Source organism: Amia ocellicauda, chromosome 12 (assembly GCF_036373705.1).
Source record: "Amia ocellicauda isolate fAmiCal2 chromosome 12, fAmiCal2.hap1, whole genome shotgun sequence".
NCBI classification, from domain to species: domain Eukaryota; kingdom Metazoa; phylum Chordata; class Actinopteri; order Amiiformes; family Amiidae; genus Amia; species Amia ocellicauda.
The window spans coordinates 27996972-28018297 of NC_089861.1; the positions used below are offsets into that span (position 1 = coordinate 27996972).

At 42.2% G+C, this 21326-nt stretch overlaps 1 protein-coding gene across 1 annotated transcript; it reads left to right on the forward strand.

Moving 5' to 3' along the window:
* The first annotated feature begins 1099 nt into the window (after nucleotides 1-1099).
* Nucleotides 1100-15096, forward strand: LOC136764836 (guanylate-binding protein 2). Its single transcript, XM_066719169.1, has 8 exons — nucleotides 1100-1209; nucleotides 3241-3649; nucleotides 5195-5446; nucleotides 6520-6653; nucleotides 6871-7163; nucleotides 10968-11154; nucleotides 11780-11859; nucleotides 12735-15096. Exons 2-8 carry the CDS (start codon nucleotides 3243-3245, stop codon nucleotides 13479-13481), a joined length of 2100 nt encoding a protein of 699 aa, XP_066575266.1. The 5' UTR covers nucleotides 1100-1209; nucleotides 3241-3242; the 3' UTR covers nucleotides 13482-15096.
* The last annotated feature ends 6230 nt before the right edge of the window (nucleotides 15097-21326 follow it).

The window sequence follows — 21326 nt, forward strand, 5'->3', positions numbered from 1 at the left end:
TGGTCTGAGATGTCCAGGGGTGTCATGGAGAGTGTCGAAGGGGAGCAGCCTCTAGAGAAGATGAGGTCTAGCTGGTGTCCTGCCCTGTGAGTGGGGGGAGATGGGTAGAGAGAGAAGTTAAGGGAGTGAAGGAGAGGAAGAAATCCAGCAGAGTGGGAGGGGTTGGAGAGGTGGATGTTAAAGTCTGCCCATAGGATGGTAGGTGAGGACAGCAAGGGGAGGGAGGAGAGAAGGAAGTCGAGTTCATCCAGGAAGGAGGCGAGTGGACCAGGAGGACAGTAGAGAACTAGAAGAAAGCGGTGAGAGGGAGGGGTGAGTTCCACTGCATGGAATTCAAAGCTGTGGGTCGTGATAGAGGAGAGAGAGAGGGGGACAGAGAAGAGGAGAGAAGGGGAGAGCAGGAGTCCTGTTTCTCCTCCCCGCCCGGTAAGACGAGGGGAGTGGGACAGGACAAAGAGAGAGGATAGGGCAGCAGGGGTGCTAGAGTTGTCCGGGGAGATCCATGTCTCGGTGAGAGCGAGGAAATCCAGAGACTGGTGGGAGGTGAAGGCGGAGATGAAGTCGGCTTTGTTGGAAGCTGAGTGGCAGTTCCACAGGCCCCCGGGGAGTGGAGTGGAGGGGAGTGGAGGGGAGGGGAGGGAGGAGGATGGGAGAGGCAGAGAGATGAGGTTGGAGGGATTAGAGGATAAGAGCTGTTAAATACTTCACCTGTATCTAATTAGGACAGTGCACACCTGTGTTGCGTTGAATGACACAAGGCTGTCAGGATGACCCTCCCTTCCAGGCAGGAGTGCTAATAGCACAATTAATGGCCGTTTTGAGTCTGAATATAGATAAAGACGTGCCAGACACACGCAGTTACACTGAACAATAGCTCGCAACAATACCAAATACTAAATACTCCCATTAGGCGAGATTAGGCTGCCACTTGAATTTGGGCTGACATTTGGTTATGCTGTGCTTAGAAATGCTTGGCTCTGTGTCGGGGGAGGTGAGACACGTTTGATCTCGTTCCTCCTCACCTGGCTCCCTGTAAAAGTAAGAAAACAGCAAGTCATAATGAGAAAGGGGCAGGGCTGTGTGCATGCCTTTATATATGACGTCCCATAGCCACTGAACACAGACTGCACTGGGTACAGATTGACAAGCCGATCGGCTCGGTGCGCCTGGAAGAAACCACAGTACAGAGGATTCATTCTGCACAAAAAGGTAGCATTGAAAGGATTTGGATTGCGCTGTTTTACTGTTAAACTAACTTTTCTTGGCTTCCCATTTGAACTGGATCTCTTCACCCACTGCTTTTACGACTGTTACTTGACATATGTTAAAATGCGCTGTTTTCAATAAGGAAGTGATTGAGTCCCTGCCTCAGACTTGGATCGGCTGCATTTATTAGTTTACATTGTCGAAAGTCGATAGTTTATGCATTTAAGTATGACTGTATTTTTATTGAACAGGCCTAAGAAATTAAAGTTGCGTGTTGTGGTTTGAGAAAACTGCGAGAATACAGGCAGGGATGACGTCTTTACAGAGGACCGAGCTGCGTCCCAAATCACTGCCCCGGTTAACTTCACGGAATTGAACTTATTGTATGAACTGTAATGCTGTTCACATGTTTGGATCACAGCATCTGCTGAACAAATACACGAATAAATAAATAAATACATGTAAAAGTACATGTCACATGACCTCTGTCGCGGCCAGCGGGGGTGGAAATGAACCTTCGACTTGCGGGTAACGCGGGTGTGTTGCTGTGTCTTTGTACATATGAAATGATATTTAGTATGTTTAATACACAAAAACATTGCTGTAAGTTTTAGTAGACATACAATCTTGGCACGCGTTTATTTTTGTACTAAGTTAATTTTAGTTTTCTGCCATCTCATTAGAATAACATGCGAGTTTTAGTAATGTATGTGTACAACATTAATACACCAATTATACTGTGTTTTAATAAAAACTACTGTCCTATTAATGTGGACGGCGTCCGAGTCTCCTCCTATATATGTAACTGTATTATGTAAATTGGAATTTGTAATGTTTTATGCCTTGAACTGCACTGTATTTTTGTACTTTTTGTACTTTATATTGCGCTCATATTTTGTAAGTCGCCCTGCGTCTGCTAAGAGAAATAAATAAATACATAAATAATATATTAGTGCGTTTCTAAGCTTAGCGAAAATTGCAGAGCATGTTTAGGTATTGAGTCTATTATAGGCTATCCTACCAGAGAGCTTACGGAAAACTATGGTATTATTTATTTTCCTTCTCATTGTGTTTTGTTATCCTCTGTTGGTCGTTACCTGGTTGTTCATTTTGTACTGTAACTAATTCAGGCCTATGTTTCGTTTTGCATCATGCCACTTATTAAACCTGGACTTCTAGACTCCATTACTTTTTCTAACACTGGGCCATAGTGAAGATGTATTGTGAATAAAACTTGTGTAATAATATAGTATAGTGTTTCTCCAAGGAATCACGAGAGAGGAGTAAAAACCAGCAGAGTAAGAATACTCTGTCCCACACTGAACACACACACACACACACACACACACACAGGTGTTGATTTCAATAAATATTATACCTCGTACGTTTAAGGTCACAGGGATTTTAAATTTGTCTTCAAACAGGCAAACGTTTAAGTTTAAGCATTAGACCTTATCTATACTGAACATGTATTGGCCTAATCTTACTGAATAGCAACAAAATGACTAAAATAAGATCTAAACTAAAATACTAAAATATCTCAGATATTTGTATTGGTCAGACTCGGTTCTCATTTGTTAATTAACAAGTTATTATTCATTTGTAAATTGGCAGATTTAAGCAGTCACTATTGTTTTTTTTTGGGATCAAAGATTTATGTGGGGGAGATAACAGATAACAGGTTCACAACAGTGTATCAGATCAATGTAACACAGTCATGAATGCTTTGACAATCCATTGACCATGCCTGCACTGTCCCTCCCAAACAGTTACTCTCCTGATCACTCTGGTAATGTGGTTTAGCTCTTCGATGGGTGGCTGGAATTGTGAACAGCTGATCAGTGTAGCTGGATTCCTGTGCAGAGTAAATATGTGTTGAAATTCAAGGTGTGATGCTTAATATAAATGTTAAAGTCTTTTCTTCTGCTACATAATCCCATCTTGTTCCTCAGTGACTATGGATCCATACGGTCCCTCTACCTGAAATGTGACTTGTGATATTCTGTGAACTCATTCTCCCTCTCTGTCCTGAAGCCATGGAAGAGCCCAAGCTTTTCATCAAGTTCCAAGATGATCGGCTGGTGATCAACGAGGAGGTTACGGCGTATCTCGAGCAGCTGACGAACAAGACAGAGGTGATCGCCATCGTGGGCAAGCACAGGACAGGGAAATCCTACCTGTTGTCCCGGTTCTTTGGGAGTGGTCAGGGGTTTCCTGTTGGTCACTCCAGAAAGCCCTGTACCAAAGGGATCTGGCTCTGGGCCCGACCTCACCCAACCCATTACAACATCACCCTGATCCTCCTGGACACTGAGGGACTGGATGACCATGAAGGCAAGCCGATTAATGACCAGAAGATCATTTTACTGACTGCATTGCTCTCCAGCTTTCTCCTCTACAACACTCTGAGGTGCATCGATGCCAGTGCAATGCAGGACCTCAAGTATCCTTTCTAATGGCAGCTGATCTAGACCAAGACAAGAACATCCTAATATGACAGGGCTGATTGTTAAACAAGCCTGTTACACTTATGAAAGTTTAGTAAAAGTGCTTGGACAATTGGCAGTAGTTTTCCTGCTTCACAATGGTTTTCCCTGGTTTGCATTGTAGTCTATTAAAATGTACTTTGGCAGCACCACAGGGGGGGCATAGGGGGGCCATTTGCTCCTGCACAAGCTCTCTTTGCACACCCCACTTGCACCCACCAGGGAAAAACAATTGCAAACCTGCTCCTGGTGCACATGAGTTATCACAGATGTTTTTAACCTAGAGTATACTACAGTGTATTACAGTTTATTAAGATAGGCTATCGCCTGCCTGGCTTTCCTGCTGTTTTCAACTTCTCCTCCTGGGTCCTAGCACACGACTATTTAAAGTGTTAAAAATATAGGAGAAATACAAGATAAATGATATAATAGGGACTGTCCTGGAGAAGACCAAGGGGAGAGCTGACACCTACATAGACGTCTCGCATGGTTGATTAATGTCTGTCAACCATTTTTCTGACGTAAACACACAGAGGCGATTCAAGGGTATGTGGGGGCCCCGGGCAAAACAATTCTTGCGGCGGGGGGTGGGGGGTGCGGCGGGTGGAAATTTCTTCCGTGAGAGCGGGGGCGTCCCATTAGGTGGCCCCCCCTCAGCCCGGGGGCCTGGGCAATTGCCTAGGATGCCTACCCCTGTATACACGCAATGTATACACATATACATGCGGCACCCCTGTATACACGCAATACCTGTGAACCTTATCACAGTAGTGTCTACGAAATCAATTTATACTGATGGTTTTGTTGCCCCCAAGTGGCAGCATTAAATAATGACACTTAGAATTCAGACTTACTAGTGCTTATCCAGTCAGGAGAATCCAGATCAGCAGATTTTTTTTTTAACCATCTGATTAGTTCCAATTTCAGACAAAGCCTATATTTCAAGTTAATAAGGAGCATTTGGAGAGGTGGATGCTGAAGTCTCCCAGGAGGATGGTAGGTGAGGACAGTGAGGGGAGGGAGGAGAGAAGGAAGTCCAGTTCATCCAGGAAGGAGACGACAGTAGGAAGCATCTTATTGCCAATATTACGATTCTATAAGTGGCAGCTTTAAATAATGACATTTAGCATTCAGACTTGCTTTGATTGAGGAACAACAGTGTTCTGTCTCAGCAACTGTAACTCTTACCTAGTTTGGAGAATCCAAATCAACAGATAATTTTGTTAAGCATCAATGTGGAATTTGGCTCCACAATGTGTAAGCTGTAAAATTTTGACATGAACCAAATGAAAAACTTTGACCTTACAGCAAATTAAATACTTTTTAAAGCCACAATCTAGTATTTATAACTAAAAAGGCAATAGGTTTATATGTCATGATTTGTGGATCGGTCAAAGTATTGATGTAGCCTAGGCCTTCGTATGATTAATCAAAGTGCAGGCAGAAATTCAGAGGTTTTTGTTTCCAGTCTGTGTGTGGAAGACTCTTAACTGGCTCCACAGTGCTCTGCAGCAAGTGGTGCGTGAAATTGTGGTTTCCAAGTGCTCAGATGGTGGTGGTGAACCAGCACATTATCTTCCAAACTGCTTCTGCTTCTTGATCCGCGATTACCAGTTCGTAGAGAGCGAGACGGACGAGTACCTGGAGGAGGTGCTGCAGTCCCTCAAACCAGAAATGCGGAAGAGCTTGGAGACGTGCTTCTCACGTCTGGAAGTCTGTATCCTGCCCACTCCAGTTGAGAAAAAAAAACTCCGGTAAGGCCTTTTTGCACAGACCTCTCAAAAAAGACTACTGTCTTTTCTAGATTTCGTTTATTTATTTTGTATCCAAGTTTACCCTGGTGAACATTGTTTTACTGTGGTTTTGCCCTAGCTTTACACTGTTTACCTATGTGTTCAACATGATTTAACTGCGGTTTACTACACAGGGCCACAGACATACCATGATATGCCATCATTGCATATGCATATTCCTAAGGCATGTTGACTATGGTTGACTATACAGCTTATTCATGGTAGAGTGTAGTGAAGCACAGCGCTAGCATGTTAACATCGCTCACAAATATTGTCAAAGCATGTTTACCCTTTGTTAAAGTACAACGCTTCAGTTGAAGCAACCCTTCGGATCCCAGTGAATCAGGCACCCCAGTCAGAGCTTCCAGTAACAGATGAGACTTTTCAACAGGAGACGAGCGCTCGGGAAGGAAAAATTCACAGACACCGAAGTCTGTTCGTTTATCTTCATTTATTGAAAGTTTCATATAGCCTTTTAAACATCTACAAGCAGTATTTCAAAGGAGTTTCGGGGCAGTCCCGAAACTGGATGATATCTTCTTGGCATATGTCCGGGGCACTTCCGAGACACGGGAAGCGATAATTAATATGGTATTCCTATAATTAGTTTAAGCATGGAGGCGTTAATATCAAAGACAAAGTAACAACATTTCATAAGGTTTTCTTTGTAATTAGTTCAGACATGGATGCACTGGTACCAAGGACACACTGTACTAATAAGAATTAATAAGATAGATCATTTTGGTTCGTTACCCAAAGAATTTGCCACGGCAGCAGAAATTGTTTTCATCTGCCACACAGATAAGTCTGAGCAGAGAAATCATAATAAGAGCAAAGAAATCCTAATAAGAACAAGTTTTAACTACTAACTTACTGGAAAGGTTCTTATATTTTCTAACACCCTTTGATAAATTCACCTGGGTAATGTTGCACATGGGTCATGCACAATGTCATCGAAAGCTTAAGTCTTTAAGTGTATTTTGATTTTGGCAGTAAGTGAGGGTCCTGACTCTTTTTGCTTCTCAATTTCACAGGTTGCTGCCAGAGCTGCAGCTCACAGACTTAGATGAAGACTTCCAGAAATCTCTCTCCAGGTTGATCAGCTATGTTGGTGACCTCTGCAATCCTAAAATGATTGGCAAGGAGAAGACATACTGCACGCCTGGAGGTAAAAGTGCAGATTCTGTCCATCTGGATGCTTTAATGCTTGTATAACTGTTACAGTACATGAATAGACAATACATGAATTGAGCTTTAACACTTGGATTCTGATAATTTTTGTATATGAGAATCACTTTAATCGTTCTCCTGCTTTATGTTTTGCACTGTGTTGAATGTGTTTATAATGTCAGCATCATGTAATGCTGCTATTTCTATATATTAAGCCATTGTAGCCCTGGCTCGTTCTTATGTCTCCATGCTCAACAACAATGAGAGTGTGTGTTTGGAGGCTGCTGCCCAAGACCTGACCCAATCCCAGCTGGAACGAGCTTTTCTCAAGGCCAAGGAAACCTTTGAGTCAGAAGCCAAGCTTGAGAATGAGAACTTGCTAATGGAACTCCAAGAGCTGGAAGAACGTCTATCAGATGCCCATGATGCCTCGTTGAACATCTTTAAGAAATACAGCTTTTATCTCACTGACACAAGCAAAATCAACAGCAAAAGAGTGGAGCTTGAGGTGAGCAGAAGAACATCATTCTTAAATCACCCCTAAAGATCCCAGTGCTGTCATATTACATCACAAATATTTTACTGGTAAAGCAAGAATAGATGATCCCAATTTGCCTCTGAATGGGTTGTGTCTGTCATGTTGGGGTTGTAAGGGGTTTCCTGTAGCATTTACAGGTTGTGGATTGGGAATTGGCAAGGTGGTGTAGGTTACATTTATTTTTAGGGGAGCAAAGTTTACTATCTTTCTCTATGCTCATTACTATTTAATTACCAATATTCTGTGTCAGTAAAGAACATACGGTCTCTCATTACTGAGGGATATTTGGTATTCAGCTGCACCTGATGTGAGGAAAGTGTGGATTGTAATTGGAAAGACGGGAACCCAGTAAACATATTTGCTTCTGGCAGTGTTGAGATATATATAGTGGCTCTCAAAAGTATTCAGCCCCATTGAACTTTTCCACATTTCAATATGAAATCAGAATGTATTTAATCAGGAGTTTTTGCTCCTGATCAACACAGAAAATGTCCATACTGTCAAAGTGAAAAATATAATCTGCAAATTGTTCTAAACTAATTACAAATTCAAAACGGAAAATAATTAAATGCATAAGTCATCCGTGCCTTTGCTATGACACACCTGATTGATCTGTGGTGAAACCAGTTGTATTTAGAAGTCACGTAATTAGTTGAATGGAATCCATCTCTGTGCAATTAAGTGTGTCACATAATTTCAGGGAGGTCCCACAGTTGGTTATTACAAATCCTTAGTAGTCCTCCTAAAACTACATCATGAAGACGAAGGGACATTCAGTGGAAATCTGGAATAAGGTTCTTCAAAAGCACCGATCAGGTGTAGGATATAAGAACATTTCAAAGGCATTGCATTTCCCCCAGAGCACTGTAAAGTCCATTATTAAGAAATTGAGAGAATATGGCACAACTGTAAATCTACCTACATCAGGTTGTCCTCAAAAACTGAGTATTTGGGCGAGAAGAGCACTAGTCAGGGAGGCCTATGGCAACTCTAAAGGAGTTACAGTCTTCCACAGCTCAGCTGGGAGACATTGTGCATACTGCAGCAATAGCCTGGGTGCTTCAGAAAAGTGGCCTTTATGGGAGAGTGGCAAAATACCACACATCATCCTGAGAACACCATCCCTACCCTGAAGCATGGTGGTGGCTGCATCATGCTATGGGGATACTTCTCTGCATCAGGGCCTGGAAACCTTGTAAAAATAGAGGGCAAAATGGATGCAGCAAAGTACAGAGAAATCCTGGAAGAAACCCTGCAAGAGACCTTGGAATTGGGAGAAGATTCATCTTCCACCAAGACAATGACCTCAAACACACAGCCACAGCCAAACTGGAATGGCTTAAAAACAAAAAGGTCAATGTCCTGGAGTGGCCTAGTCAAAGCCTGGACCTCAATCCAATTGAGAATATGTGGAAAGAGTTGAAAATTGCTGTTTACCAAAGGTCCCCATCCAATTATCCAAAATCCTTTTTTTATTGCAAAGAAGAATGGGCAAAAAATGCTGTGTCCAGATGTGCAAAGCTGGTAGAGACTTATACACATAGACTCATGGCTGTAATTGCTGCCAAAGGTGCCTCTACCAAATACTCATGATTACTCATGCATTTAATTATTATAAATCTTTTTTGTATTTGTAATTAATTTAGAACAATTTGCAGATTGTATTTTTCACTTTGACATTATGGACATTTCCTGTGTTGATCAGTGTCAAAAACTCCTGATTAAATCCATTCTGATTTCGTGTTGTAACACAATGAATGTGTAAAATTCCAAGGGGGGTGAATTATTTTGAGAGCCTATGTTTGATTGTGTATATATACAGTGAGGGGAAAAAGTATTTGATCCCCTGCTGATTTTGTACGTTTGCCCACTGACAAATAAATTATCAGTCTATAATTTTAATGGTAGGTGTATTTTAACAGTGAGAGACAGAATAACATCATAAGAATCCAGAAAAATGCATTTCAAAAAGTTATAAATTGATTTGCATGTTAATGAGGGAAATAAGTATTTGATCCCCTATCAATCAGCAAGATTTCTGGCTCCCAGGTGTCTTTTATACAGGTAACGAGCTGAGATTAGGAGCACTCTCTTAAAGGGAGTGCTCCTAATCTCAGCTCGTAACCTGTATAAAAGACACCTGTCCACAGAAGCAATCAATCAATCAGATTCCAAACTCTCCACCATGGCCAAGACCAAAGAGCTGTCCAAGGATGTCAGGGACAAGATTGTAGACCTACACAAGGCTGGAATGGACTACAAGACCATCACCAAGCAGCTTGTTGAGAAGGTGACAACAGTTGGTGTGATTATTCACAAATTAAAGAAACACAAAATAACTGTCAGTCTCCCTCGGTCTGGGGCTCCATGCAAGATCTCACCTCGTGGAGTTTCAGTGATCATGAGAACGGTGAGGAATCAGCCCAGAACTACAAGGGAGGATCTTGTTAATGATCTCAAGGCAGCTGGGACCATATTCCCCATGAAAACGATTGGTAACACACTACGCCGTGAAGGACTGAAATCCTGCAGCGCCCGCAAGGCCCCCCTGCTCAAGAAAGCACATGTACAGGCCTGTCTGAAGTTTGCCAACATCTGAATGATTCAGAGGAGAACTGGGTGAAAGTGTTGTGGTCAGATGAGACCAAAATCGAGCTCTTTGGCATCAACTCAACTCAACGTGTTTGGAGGAGGAGGAATGACCCCAAGAACACCATCCCCACTGTCAAACATGGAGGTGGAAACATTATGCTTTGGGGGTGTTTTTCTGCTAAGGGGACAGGACAACTGCACCGCATCAAAGGGACGATGGACGGGGCCATGTACCATCAAATCTTGGGTGAGAACCTCCTTCCCTCAGCCAGGGCATTGAAAATGGGTCGTGGATGGGTATTCCAGCGTGACAATGACCCAAAACACACAGCCAAGGCAACAAAGCAGTGGCTCAAGAAGAAGCACATTAAGGTCCTGGAGTGGCCTAGCCAGTCTCCAGACCTTAATCCCATAGAAAATCTGTCGAGGGAGCTGAAGATTCGAGTTGCCAAACGTCAGCCTCCAAACCTTAATGACTTGGAGAGGATCTGCAAAGAGGAGTGGGACAAAATCCCTCCTGAGATGTGTGCAAACCTGGTGGCCAACTACAAGAAACATCTGACCTCTGTGATTGCCAACAAGGTTTTTGCCACCAAGTACTAAGTCGAAGGGGTCAAATACTTATTTCACTCAGTAACATGCAAGTCAATTTATAACTTTTTTGAAATGCGTTTTTCTGGATTGTTTTGTTGTTATTCTGTCTCTCACTGTTAAAATACACCTACCATTAAAATTATAGACTGATAATTTCTTTGTCAGTGGACAAACGTACAAAATCAGCAGGGGATCAAATACTTTTTTCCCTCACTGTATATATATATATATATATATATATATATATATATATATATATATATATATATATATATATATATATATATATATATAGAAAGTGAAACGTGTATTAACATTCTCTGCTGCATGCACAGCAATGCATATTTTATATGCATTTCTTCAATTTAAATTCGTTTTTAATTCTCTCTGTTTTGTGGTCGGTTTTTTCTCAGGAATGTAGATAAATGCTATCAAATGACATTGTTTTACAATATTGTGACATCCCCTGGAGACAACAAATCCTGTATTGTTATCTGATTCTGTCTTCAATTTATGAAAATGTGGCAACATCATTCTTTAGTTAGAATGATTTCTATTATGTATACTAACTGCTGAGTTCTGGCTCAGACTCTGCTGGGCAACCTGAAGAATGGCCGTGTGGAGGAGGTGTCAAAATTGAAGTGCTGGGAGAAGATTGAAGCACTAAAGATGAAGCACGGATTGACTTCCTGCTTTGACTGCAGAGGCCTTCATGCCTTCACCGAAATGAAGAAGAGGATTGAGGATTTTAATGAGGAATACTTTGCTCTTCAAGGTGAGCCACAACTGGCCATAACATCCTGAATTGGCAACAATGGTCAAACTAGCAAATAGCCACCCACTACGATGTGTCCAATCATGGCCCAGCTCTGGTCTCCAGTCCATTAGATTTTGAGGTCTTTCATTGAAATTAAGAAACAAATAAATGCAACTATGTAGGGAAACTGATGGAAAGTAAACCAGAGGACCATAAGCTCGCTGGCTGTGTTTAGAAGCCGGTTTCAGTCATGCAAGATGTCATGCTTTACATGACAAATTGAAATTGATTAAATGGCTGAATTAAACAGAGGTTCAGGCTATGGTAGACATTCACAACAGTGTCTTTCGAAAAAGGCAGACAATTGAAAATTCTACATAGAATACAAAGCTTTCAGAAACAAATGGATTTCCAAATTATCTCAGAAAAGAAATGATATTAAAAGAATTAAATATCACAGACCTGTTGTGATATTCCTTTTCATACAAAGGTAGTGGCCTTGTGTCAGATAAGTGTTTCCTGTATGCATATTTGTTGGTAGATGAATGATGTTTATTTAATTAAAACATGTAAGTATTCAAGGAAAAACCCAGTGAATCCTTTCATGTAATTACACCTAATCTATTCCAATGTGTCTTTTTAGGTCTGGGGCCAAGCAAGGTAGCTTCCTATGTAAAATTCTGCAGGCCGTTCTTTGATGATCTTCTAAGAAAAGCATTTCAGGTATATGTTCTCTATTCCCAGTGACATGACATTTGAAAAGGTGACTGAGTGATTACTGTAGGTTTTCTTTTTCTAAATGAATGCAAGGTGATGATCACCTGAATGGATGCCTTCTTATTCATTGTACCTAGCGCATGCCTCTGGTAACAAGTGTTTAAAGCTGAATCAGAAATAACACAATATTATGCATGAAAATCACACAATTATGTATTGAAACTGCTGTCCTGAATGATGTTATATAGACTTGTATCAAATGAAAAATGTACCAATTTCCAATTCCACTTACAATGCTTAATTGGGTCTTTTTTCAAGACTTAATTAGTATTTCATGCAGTCTCACCATCAAGTGCAGCGTTTGCTCATTTACACTTGGTAGAACTGTAACGGTTTTTATTTGGTCTTGGTCATAATTCCTACAGAATGTATTCTGAGTTTTTTGATCGGGTGGTAGGTCTCTGTGAAATTCAAGGGGAATTTGGGAAATCTTAAGAAATCAAAGATGCTACATGAATAAAACCAATTTGAATAAAACATCAACTGCTGACTCATTTCAGTCCCCACTGATAAGTAGATATAAGGCCATTCTACATTCAAGGATAAAGCTTAACTACAGATTCTGCTATAACAGAGCCTTGTTTTAGCATATTATTATTTTAAATTTCTTGGCAGATGCCCATACCAATGTGTGATACACGTTTCACAAAATTACAAACCTATTACAAAAAGAGCAACAAACCAAAAACAAACAGGATATATCAACCAGTAATTCAAGTGATGATAACTCTTGACTAATGTTTTGAAATGGTTCATGGTGAGTTTCACAGGGCACTGGTTTCACTGGGGTGATTGTAACAGGTGTGTCTTTTACCCAACAGGAAATGATCAGATCCATGGAAAGCCAGTACTTGGACAAGAGGAGGGTCATTGAAGACTTGCTGAAGGAGATGGAAGCCATTGCAGATTGGATGGACTTTACTCACAAGGGCACCACCATAGGCGGTATCACAGGAAGTTCTGTGGCGGCAGCCGGGTCCATTCTGACCATCGTTGGCTTGGCGCTGATGCCTGTCACCTTCGGGACCTCGTTAATAATCAGCGGGGTCGGGGCGGGAATTGGCGTAGCTGGCGGCATCACGGCATTCTCTTCTGACGTTGGGAGACACATCAAGAACAAGCAATACAAGGAAGAGCTGGAAGCTAAGGTACAGAGCATTGAAATAGACTTTGACAATCTGAAGGAGTCCATCGAAACCGTCTGCCAGACACTGTCGCAGTTGCAGGAGGAGGTCAGCGGCATGTCGGTGTTACCGGGGGGAGTGGGCATACTGACCAGCGTTTTTTCCCTCGCCCGGGCAGTTAGTCTGCTTGATGATGTCATCGCTTTGGGAGCCAACGCTGCAGCCAGGGTCACAGCAGTGGTGGGCGGCTTACTTGCTGGCATCGCCCTGATTATGGATATGGTCAACATTATCCGCAAGGCCAAAGATCTGCATGCAGGGTGCAAGACTGAAGCTGCCAAAGAGGTCCGCAACAAAGTCAAGGAGATTCAGTTCAACCTTGATGAGATCGGAAACTTCATTTCCAATTTTAAAAGTATGGGAGATAAACAACTTCTCCATTGAAGTCACTTCTGAAGCATATGGACCTTCTTCCAAACTGTCCATGGACTTGCCAGATTAACACAATGCAGTGATCAGCCAATTAGCAGAATTACATTGTAATGAAGTGGACAAATACAGTGAGGGAAAAAAGTATTTGATCCCCTGTTGATTTTGTACGTTTGCCCACTGACAAAGAAATGATCAGTCTATAATTTTAATGGTAGGTGTATTTTAACAGTGAGAGACAGAATAACAACAAAAAAATCCAGAAAAACGCATTTCAAAAAAGTTATAAATTGATTTGCATGTTAAAGAGGGAAATACGTATTTGACCCCTTCGACTTAGTACTTGGTAGCAAAACCCTTGTTGGCAATCACAGAGGTCAGACATTTCTTGTAGTTCAGGAGGGATTTTGTCCCACTCCTCTTTGCAGATCCTCTCCAAGTCATTAAGGTTTCGAGGCTGACGTTTGGCAACTCGAACCTTCAGCTCCCTCCACAGATTTTCTATGGGATTAAGGTCTGGAGACTGGCTAGGCCACTCCAGGACCTTAATGTGCTTCTTCTTGAACCACTCCTTTGTTGCCTTTTGTTGTTATTCTGTTATTCTGTTATTTTGTTGTTATTCTGTCTCTCACTGTTAAAATACACCTACTATTAAAATTATAAACTGATCATTTCTTTGTCAGTGGGCAAATGTACAAAATCAGCAGGGGATCAAATACTTTTTTCCCTCACTGTATGGTGTAGGAATGAAGGGGTTGTTGTTAAATAACATTATAGCATTAAATGGACAAAACTTCATTTGAGTGACAGAATTCACAAATAAAATATCTTTTGCATTGTTAGGCAAAATGGAAAAACATAAAGAAAATGTGTTGTATCAGTGCTGGCAATATGATTGTAATTTGAGAGGTGGACCTCTGAAATGTGCAGACAACATTGCCGTGCTGGAATAGGAGAACATTAAAAACACCCTGTGGTCAGGCCAATGTTGCAGCAACATTTTTCTCATGCCATGTGAGACAGGCAAGCAGGCATTAGATACTTTTACATTTCAGGAGGAGCTGAATCCTTGCTGAGAAAAATAAAGTCCCGTTCAGCATTTCAATGTGAGCACAAATCAAGGTCCAAAAACAAGAAACGGAAGTGAATGTAACCTGTCTGCCTTCATTGTTTACTTGATATTTTTCCGTAGGGGTATTCATGACCAGTCCAGTCGCAATTAAATTAATCTTCCAGTCCTCCCATCCCCCATTCACCAACTCCTGCAGATTAGGTTTCTTCTGCCTTCAGTTATCAGTCGAGTGCTTCATTGTACTCATAAACGTACTAACAATGGAAAACAAAACTCACCACTCCATTCATTGCCTTACTGTTCTCTGCATAAATCCCATGTTTTTCCTCTTTTGTTGAATCAAATTGCTGCTTCAACTTGCTGCTTGTTGCTTGTTGATTTCCTCTGAAGTATATTTCTCAGAAGGAATGAGGTTAACTTCTTCATTAAGCCTTAATGTGCCACATTCATATCATTCGGTTCTGAGCAGTCTTTTGTGTTACTTAATGTTCAATGAACTGCAACTTAAAAGCATAACTGAAGAACAATTAATTAAAATAAAAGTACATTTCAACTATAGGACCTGCGGCACTTTTATTTTCTGCTTTAAACACTTGTGATCCTGTGTTAATCATAATGGAATGGTGTAATTATTGTTAAATGACAATGACAGCAAAATAAGTTAAATACTAAACAGAATATTATTTCCAGTCAATCTGTATAACAGTTTAACTGAAACTCATATTATCACCACACAGTCAAATCAAAGGTGTGCAATAATCATTTATTGGTGACAATGAATGTGAAACTAATATAATTTGATTATATTCATAAAATGTTACATTAAGCTTGTGTTGAATAGCAGGAAATGAACATATAATACCCAGTGCTCCTCCCAGGTAAGAAAGTTTACTAGAGAGAGGAGGTCATTCGACCCATCGTGCTCATTTGGTGTCCATTAAAAACTGAGTGCTTCAAGAATCCTATCCAGTCCATTTTAAAATGTTCCCAAATTTTCAGCTTCAACCACATCGCTGGGGAGTTTGTTCCAGATTGTGACGACTCTCTGTGTGAAGAAGTGTCTCCCGTTTTCCATCTTGAATTATTATTATTATTATTATTATTATTATTATTTCTTGGCAGACACCCTTATCCAGGGCGACTTATAATATAAGTGCAATACCATTCAGTACAAGTCAGCAAACGTTACAAATTCAAATTTACATTATACAATTCAATTCAAAGCATAATAAATTGTACACCATTCAATTTACATAAGTAAATACATTACGTGAGGTCATATATCCTGGAAAGTAAAAGCTAAATGCTGTCAAGATGTTAGGTCACAGTCAAGGGCTACGGGAAAGGGAGCAAGGGGGAAATCAATAATACAAGTATTAGTAACGCAAGAAGCCTGGTAAAATGTTGTGAAGTGCTATCTTACAGGAGAGTAAAAGGACTAATATTACAAGTACTGTCTGAAAAGATGCGTCGAGTAAGCGCCAGAATGAGGTCAAGGTCTCTGCTGTTTTGACTTCAGTGGGAAGGTCGTTCCACCATTTAGGGGCCAGGGATGAGAAGGAGCGGGCTGTGGAGGAGTGGTCTGGAGTGGATGGACGAGGGAGACGAGGGTCTGAAGGTAGCTTGGTGCAGTGTGGTCCAGACAGCGGTAGGTGAGGGTCAGTAAATTGAACTTAATTAGGAGGGAGTTGCAGTAGTCCAGGCGGGAGAGGACCAGTGACTGGACGAGCAGCTGAGTCGAGTAGTTGGTGAGGAAGAGACAGATTCGGCGTATGTTGCTCAGGAAGAATCTACAGGTGCGTGTCAGCGTGGTGATGTGCTGGGTGTAGGAGAGCGCAGGATCGAGGGTGACTCCTAGATTTTTAGCGGAAGAAGAAGGAGAGAGTGTGGTGGATTCCAAGGGGATTGAGATGAAGAGATCAGCAGAAGGTGAGGAAGAGTGGGTGAAAAAGAGGAGATCCGATTTGGAGAGGTTGAGCTTGAGGTGGTGCAAGTGCATCAGATAGCAGACAAACAGGAAGAGATTAAGAGGAGATGAGAGGGTCAGAAGTGGGAAAAGACAGGAAGATCTGGGCCTCATCATTGTAGAAGTGGAAAGAGAAACCATGGGATGCGATGAGGGGGCCCAGGGAGCAAGTGTAGAGAGAGAACAGGACGGGGCCCAGGATGGAGCCTTGGGGAGAGGTTGGGGGATGGATGAGGAACCTCGTCACGTCACTTGGTAGGTCCGGTCATTGAGGTAGGAGGAAAACCAGGTGAGAGCAGTCCCAGAGATTCCAAGGTCAGCGAGGCAGGAGAGGAGGATGGAGTGATTGACAGTGTCAAATGCTGATCAAGGAGGATGAGGACGGAGGAGAGGGAGGCTGCTCAAAGCACAGTTGAGGGAGTCAATGACTGCCAGGAGAGCCGTCTCAGTGGACTGAGTTGTGCGGAAACCAGATAGCAGAGGATCAAGGAGTGATTGTTGGGACAGAAAGGCAGAGAGCTGATGGTGGACCATCCGCTCGAGAGTCTTTGAGAGGAAGGGGAGTAGGGAGACAGGGCAGTAGTTCTGAGGAGAGGTGGCATCAAGGGTTGGTTTCTTGAGGAGTGGGATGACAGCAGCTTTTTTAAATGCAGAGGGGAAACAGCCAGAGATTACGGCGGAAGGTGACAGAGGGAGTGGGTGGGTCGGGGAGGGAGGGGAGGGAAAAGGAGAATGAAGGAGATTAAGTGGTGGTCTGAGATGTCCAGGGGTGTCATGGAGAGTGTCGAAGGGGAGCAGCCTCTAGAGAAGATGAGGTCTAGCTGGTGTCCTGCCCTGTGAGTGGGGGGAGATGGGTAGAGAGAGAAGTTAAGGGAGTGAAGGAGAGGAAGAAATCCAGCAGAGTGGGAGGGGTTGGAGAGGTGGATGTTAAAGTCTGCCCATAGGACGGTAGGTGAGGACAGCAAGGGGAGGGAGGAGAGAAGGAAGTCGAGTTCATCCAGGAAGGAGGCGAGTGGACCAGGAGGACAGTAGAGAACTAGAAGAAAGCGGTGAGAGGGAGGGGTGAGTTCCACTGCATGGAATTCAAAGCTGTGGGTCGTGATAGAGGAGAGAGAGAGGGGGACAGAGAAGAGGAGAGAAGGGGAGAGCAGGAGTCCTGTTTCTCCTCCCCGCCCGGTAAGACGAGGGGAGTGGGACAGGACAAAGAGAGAGGATAGGGCAGCAGGGGTGCTAGAGTTGTCCGGGGAGATCCATGTCTCGGTGAGAGCGAGGAAATCCAGAGACTGGTGGGAGGTGAAGGCGGAGATGAAGTCGGCTTTGTTGGAAGCTGAGTGGCAGTTCCACAGGCCCCCAGAGAGTGGAGTGGAGTAGAGGGGAGGGGAGGGAGCAGGATGGGAGAGGCAGAGAGATGAGGTTGGAGGGATTAGGGGATAAGAGCTGTTAAATACTTCACCTGTATCTAATTAGGACAGTGCACACCTGTGTTGCGTTGAATGACACAAGGCTGTCAGGATGACCCTCCCTTCCAGGCAGGAGTGCTAATAGCACAATTAATGGCCGTTTTGAGTCTGAATATAGATAAAGACGTGCCAGACACACGCAGTTACACTGAACAATAGCTCGCAACAATACCAAATACTAAATACTCCCATTAGGCGAGATTAGGCTGCCACTTGAATTTGGGCTGACATTTGGTTATGCTGTGCTTAGAAATGCTTGGCTCTGTGTCGGGGGAGGTGAGACACGTTTGATCTCGTTCCTCCTCACCTGGCTCCCTGTAAAAGTAAGAAAACAGCAAGTCATAATGAGAAAGGGGCAGGGCTGTGTGCATGCCTTTATATATGACGTCCCATAGCCACTGAACACAGACTGCACTGGGTACAGATTGACAAGCCGATCGGCTCGGTGCGCCTGGAAGAAACCACAGTACAGAGGATTCATTCTGCACAAAAAGGTAGCATTGAAAGGATTTGGATTGCGCTGTTTTACTGTTAAACTAACTTTTCTTGGCTTCCCATTTGAACTGGATCTCTTCACCCACTGCTTTTACGACTGTTACTTGACATATGTTAAAATGCGCTGTTTTCAATAAGGAAGTGATTGAGTCCCTGCCTCAGACTTGGATCGGCTGCATTTATTAGTTTACATTGTCGAAAGTCGATAGTTTATGCATTTAAGTATGACTGTATTTTTATTGAACAGGCCTAAGAAATTAAAGTTGCGTGTTGTGGTTTGAGAAAACTGCGAGAATACAGGCAGGGATGACGTCTTTACAGAGGACCGAGCTGCGTCCCAAATCACTGCCCCGGTTAACTTCACGGAATTGAACTTATTGTATGAACTGTAATGCTGTTCACATGTTTGGATCACAGCATCTGCTGAACAAATACACGAATAAATAAATAAATACATGTAAAAGTACATGTCACATGACCTCTGTCGCGGCCAGCGGGGGTGGAAATGAACCTTCGACTTGCGGGTAACGCGGGTGTGTTGCTGTGTCTTTGTACATATGAAATGATATTTAGTATGTTTAATACACAAAAACATTGCTGTAAGTTTTAGTAGACATACAATCTTGGCACGCGTTTATTTTTGTACTAAGTTAATTTTAGTTTTCTGCCATCTCATTAGAATAACATGCGAGTTTTAGTAATGTATGTGTACAACATTAATACACCAATTATACTGTGTTTTAATAAAAACTACTGTCCTATTAATGTGGACGGCGTCCGAGTCTCCTCCTATATATGTAACTGTATTATGTAAATTGGAATTTGTAATGTTTTATGCCTTGAACTGCACTGTATTTTTGTACTTTTTGTACTTTATATTGCGCTCATATTTTGTAAGTCGCCCTGCGTCTGCTAAGAGAAATAAATAAATACATAAATAATATATTAGTGCGTTTCTAAGCTTAGCGAAAATTGCAGAGCATGTTTAGGTATTGAGTCTATTATAGGCTATCCTACCAGAGAGCTTACGGAAAACTATGGTATTATTTATTTTCCTTCTCATTGTGTTTTGTTATCCTCTGTTGGTCGTTACCTGGTTGTTCATTTTGTACTGTAACTAATTCAGGCCTATGTTTCGTTTTGCATCATGCCACTTATTAAACCTGGACTTCTAGACTCCATTACTTTTTCTAACACTGGGCCATAGTGAAGATGTATTGTGAATAAAACTTGTGTAATAATATAGTATAGTGTTTCTCCAAGGAATCACGAGAGAGGAGTAAAAACCAGCAGAGTAAGAATACTCTGTCCCACACTGAACACACACACACACACACACACACACACACACACAGGTGTTGATTTCAATAAATATTATACCTCGTACATTTAAGGTCACAGGGATTTTAAATTTGTCTTCAAACAGGCAAACGTTTAAGTTTAAGCATTAGACCTTATCTATACTGAACATGTATTGGCCTAATCTTACTGAATAGCAACAAAATGACTAAAATAAGATCTAAACTAAAATATCTCATATATTTGTATTGGTCAGACTCGGTTTTCAATTGTTAATTAACAAGTTATTATTCATTTGTAAATTGGCAGATTCTAAGCACTTTTTTTTGGGATCAAAGATTTATGTGGGGGAGATAACAGATAACAGGTTCACAACAGTGTATCAGATCAATGTAACACAGTCATGAATGCTTTGACAATCCATTGACCATGCCTGCACTGTCCCTCCCAAACAATTACTCTCCTGATCACTCTGGTAATGTGGTTTAGCTCTTCGATGGGTGGCTGGAATTGTGAACAGCTGATCAGTGTAGCTGGATTCCTGTGCAGAGTAAATATGTGTTGAAATTCAAGGTGTGATGCTTAATATAAATGTTAAAGTCTTTTCTTCTGCTACATAATCCCATCTTGTTCCTCAGTGACTATGGATCCATACGGTCCCTCTACCTGAAATGTGACTTGTGATATTCTGTGAACTCATTCTCCCTCTCTGTCCTGAAGCCATGGAAGAGCCCAAGCTTTTCATCGAGTTCCAAGATGATCGGCTGGTGATCAACAAGGAGGTTACGGCGTATCTCGAGCAGCTGACGAACAAGACAGAGGTGATCGCCATCGTGGGCAAGCACAGGACAGGGAAATCCTACCTGTTGTCCCGGTTCTTTGGGAGTGGTCAGGGGTTTCCTGTTGGTCACTCCAGAAAGCCCTGTACCAAAGGGATCTGGCTCTGGGCCCGACCTCACCCAACCCATTACAACATCACCCTGATCCTCCTGGACACTGAGGGACTGGATGACCATGAAGGCAAGCCAATTAATGACCAGAAGATCATTTTACTGACTGCATTGCTCTCCAGCTTTCTCCTCTACAACACTCTGAGGTGCATCGATGCCAGTGCAATGCAGGACCTCAAGTATCCTTTCTAATGGCAGCTGATCTAGACCAAGACAAGAACATCCTAATATGACAGGGCTGATTGTTAAACAAGCCTGTTACACTTATGAAAGTTTAGTAAAAGTGCTTGGACAATTGGCAGTAGTTTTCCTGCTTCACAATGGTTTTCCCTGGTTTGCATTGTAGTCTATTAAAATGTACTTTGGCAGCACCACAGGGGGGGCATAGGGGGGCCATTTGCTCCTGCACAAGCTCTCTTTGCACACCCCACTTGCACCCACCAGGGAAAAACAATTGCAAACCTGCTCCTGGTGCACATGAGTTATCACAGATGTTTTTAACCTAGAGTATACTACAGTGTATTACAGTTTATTAAGATGCCTGGCTTTCCTGCTGTTTTCAACTTCTCCTCCTGGGTCCTAGCACACGACTATTTAAAGTGTTAAAAATATAGGAGA